Source organism: Sinocyclocheilus grahami, unplaced genomic scaffold (assembly GCF_001515645.1).
Source record: "Sinocyclocheilus grahami isolate Dianchi unplaced genomic scaffold, SAMN03320097.WGS_v1.1 scaffold599.1, whole genome shotgun sequence".
NCBI classification, from domain to species: domain Eukaryota; kingdom Metazoa; phylum Chordata; class Actinopteri; order Cypriniformes; family Cyprinidae; genus Sinocyclocheilus; species Sinocyclocheilus grahami.
Genome location: NW_015505778.1, coordinates 517,737 through 520,869, shown reverse-complemented (window position 1 = coordinate 520,869; position 3,133 = coordinate 517,737). Strand labels below are relative to the sequence as shown.

The 3,133-nt window shown below is 38.1% G+C and overlaps 1 protein-coding gene across 1 annotated transcript; it reads right to left on the bottom strand.

Moving 5' to 3' along the window:
* LOC107557344 (formin-like protein 5) lies at positions 1–2,315 on the bottom strand. Its single transcript, XM_016240730.1, has 4 exons — positions 2,306–2,315; positions 2,009–2,182; positions 793–866; positions 1–720 (listed from the first exon to the last, which is right to left on the bottom strand). Exons 1-4 carry the CDS (start codon positions 2,306–2,308, stop codon positions 147–149), a joined length of 825 nt encoding a protein of 274 aa, XP_016096216.1. The 5' UTR covers positions 2,309–2,315; the 3' UTR covers positions 1–146.
* Between the last annotated feature and the right edge of the window lie 818 nt (positions 2,316–3,133).

Sequence of the window (3,133 nt, the reverse complement as noted above, 5' to 3'; positions counted from 1 at the left end):
ATGCTTTATACAAACATTATTGTCTTTAAACGTTTCATACCATAAACACTTAAGAAAATGTTCATATTATTTAATGAAAAAGCATTACAAAAATCTTATCTCAACAAATGTCAATTCAGTGTCAAAATAACACTGAAAATCAACATTTAAAATGGGGGAGGTGGAGGAGGAAGTGGTGGAATACATTTTCCTCCAGTATTAGGAGGAGGAGGAGGCGACGGTGGCACCATGGAGGCATTTTGTGGAGGTGGAGGTAGTGAAGACCCACTGTAGGCAGAGCTAGGAGGAGGAGGAGGCAGAGGCGGAGGAGGAACAACTGTCTTGCCCTGAATGGGAGGTGGAGGAGGTGGGACAGGGACATTGCCTGGAGGAGGTGGTGGAGGAGGTGGAATATTACCCTGGGGAGGAGGAGGTGGAGCATTTGCTGAAGTCAATGAGGTATTTTGACCAGGTGGAGGTGGAACCAAAGAACCTCCATACACAGAACTCAGAGGAGGAGGAGAGGGAGGAGGAGGTGGGGGTGGAGAGTCTCCCATCTCATCATCTGGGAGAGGTGAAGGAGGCAGCATGGACAGGTCGGGATAGGCAGGTAGAGTCGGGGAACGGTCAGACATGAGTGAAGGAGGCGGTGAAGATGGAGAGAGATCAGGAGGAGCTGAGACGCTAGAACCCACGCAACCAGGCACTGATGGAGGAGGAACTGCGATACCCAAAAAAGACCTGGAACCACAGAAACAACAAACATTTTTACCTAAAGCTATCTGAATATAGGCAGCAAAAGCCATTACAAACCAGCTGAAGGTGCTGGTCTCCTGTGTGCCAAGCTGTACAGACACAGATTCCTCATTGTCTGCTTTTGGCTCTTCCTTCGGTGTCACAACATAATAAATGGAAATAAATATACAAAATCAGCAGGGGTTTTAGGCTGCAAATATTGTGCAAATCAATTAAATTATTAAGTTAAGTTAACTCTATTACAAATAGGATAATCTTATAATTAGTAATTACTGATGAAAAATTACTATTGGTTTTCATCTAGCAATTACTGTTGAAAAACAGTAGGACATCGGCAAATAGTTTTGTTTCAACTTATTTTGCTTGTGATGAATTTATGATTCTTTAAAATGTAATAAGTCTAAATGCAGTTAAAGCCCTTTTTAAAAATTTGTAAAAATACACTTCTAATTAGTGAAATATATATATATAATTTATATATATTATTTAAAATATTTTTATATCAGTAAATACTATATATTTCATTTAAAATGTTTGGGATCAGTATGTTTTCTATAATATTTATCAAATAAGTATTTTATGCTCACCAAGGCTGAATTTATTTGATCAAAATATATTGTAAAAACAGTAATATCATGAAAAATTATAACAATTTAAAATAACTCTCTTCTATGTAATATCTAATAAGATGTAACGTATTCCTGTGATGTAAAGCTGTATTTTCAGCATCATTACTCCAGTCTTCAGTGTCACGTGATCCTTCAGAAATCATTCTAATCTGCTGATTTGCTGCTCAAGAAACATTTCTTATTATTATCAATGTTGAAAACAGCTGCTTAATATTTTCGTGGAATCCATGTTATATTTTTTCAGGACTCTTTGATGAATAGAAAGTCCAAAAGAACAGTATTTATTTTAGATATTTTTTGTAACCATTTAAAAGTCTTTACTGTCTCTTTTGTTGAATTTAATACATGCTTGCTGAATAAAAATACTAATTTCTAAGACATAATTACATAAATAAAAAAACATTTACAAAAAAAAACTTTCTGATCCCAAACTTTTGAGCGGTTGTATATAATATATAATATACAATATAATATCATATAAAATACATAATGCTATGTATTTTTAGGCCTAATGCAAACATTAGATCACATATTTCTTAATATTATTTATAAAACATTATTTTGATTTTAATTGAACCACAAGAAGTGAAAAAAAACAGCAGTACAAGTAAAAGTATTATATATTTGGAGATATATTTGCTCACAGTTTTGCTGCCTTCCCAGTGGCTGTGGCCCAGTTTGTCTAAGCAGGTGTAGGAAACGGGAACCCGTTTGTACGTGCGAAATGGCTCCAGGCCACTTGCTGGGGGAACTTTTGACTGTTTGGTCAGCATTTCAATCTCTTTCCGGGCTATTTTCTCCTTGTACATGCCAACTGTCTGAATGTGAATACGGACATTAGGAGATTATTTTGCCCATTTACAACTTTGACATGATTATATGTCTATTAAAGAAGTAGTTGACCAAAAAATTAAACTGTGCCGAAAATTTAACAAATTTACCATTACATCAGTTGCTCACCAATGGACCCACAAGAAATCCACACGACTCCAGTCCATCAATTAAAGGGGTCATATGATGCTGCTAAAAAGAACATTATTTTGTGTATTTGGTGTAATGCAATGTGTTTATGCGATCCTGGAGGGCCGGTGTCCTGCAGAGTTGAGCTCCAACCCCAATTAAGCACACCTGAACCAGCTAATCAAGCTCTTATAGGCATACTAGAAACTTAAAGGCAGGTGTGTTGAGGCAAGTTGGAGCTAAACTCTGCAGGACACCGGCCCTCCAGGACCGAGTTTGGGCACCCCTGTTCTAAGTGATCCTGAAGACCTTGATTAGCTGGTTCAGGTGTGTTTGATTAGGGTTGAATCTAAACTCTGCAGCTCTCTGGCCCTCCAGGAACTGAGGCCCCGTCCACACGGAGACGCGTTTAGCTGTATATGCATACATTTTGTATCGTATGGGTGTTTCGTCCACACGGATACGGCGTTTTGGGAGAGTGAAACCGATATTTTTTAAAACCGGGTCCCAGAGTGGATAAATCTGAAAATGTTTTCCCTTGCGTTTTCATGTGGACAGCGAATCCGTATATTTTCTGAAACGATGACGTCATCAGCCCACGTCTCGCCCCTAGTCCGACACCACTACGTCACGTAACAACAACAAAAACATGAACAAACACTGAACCATTGTCTTTTTATTAACTAACATTAACACAGATTGATAAATGTATTGTTCCATGTTCGTTTGTATACCGCGCACAAGGTTTATGCGCATAGCCCAAGTCTTCTTCTCCGTTTTTAGTGTATCTCTGTGGCAGAATTACAGCG

Bases quoted from the DNA above. Each gene is read 5' to 3' on its own strand.
- LOC107557344 (XM_016240730.1), bottom strand. The intron at 867-2,008 runs GTGAGCAAATAT...GTGACACCGAAG, and splicing joins ACTGGGAAGGCAGCAAAACT to GAAGAGCCAAAAGCAGACAA. The intron at 721-792 runs GTTTGTAATGGC...CTGTGGTTCCAG, and splicing joins GAGACCAGCACCTTCAGCTG to GTCTTTTTTGGGTATCGCAG.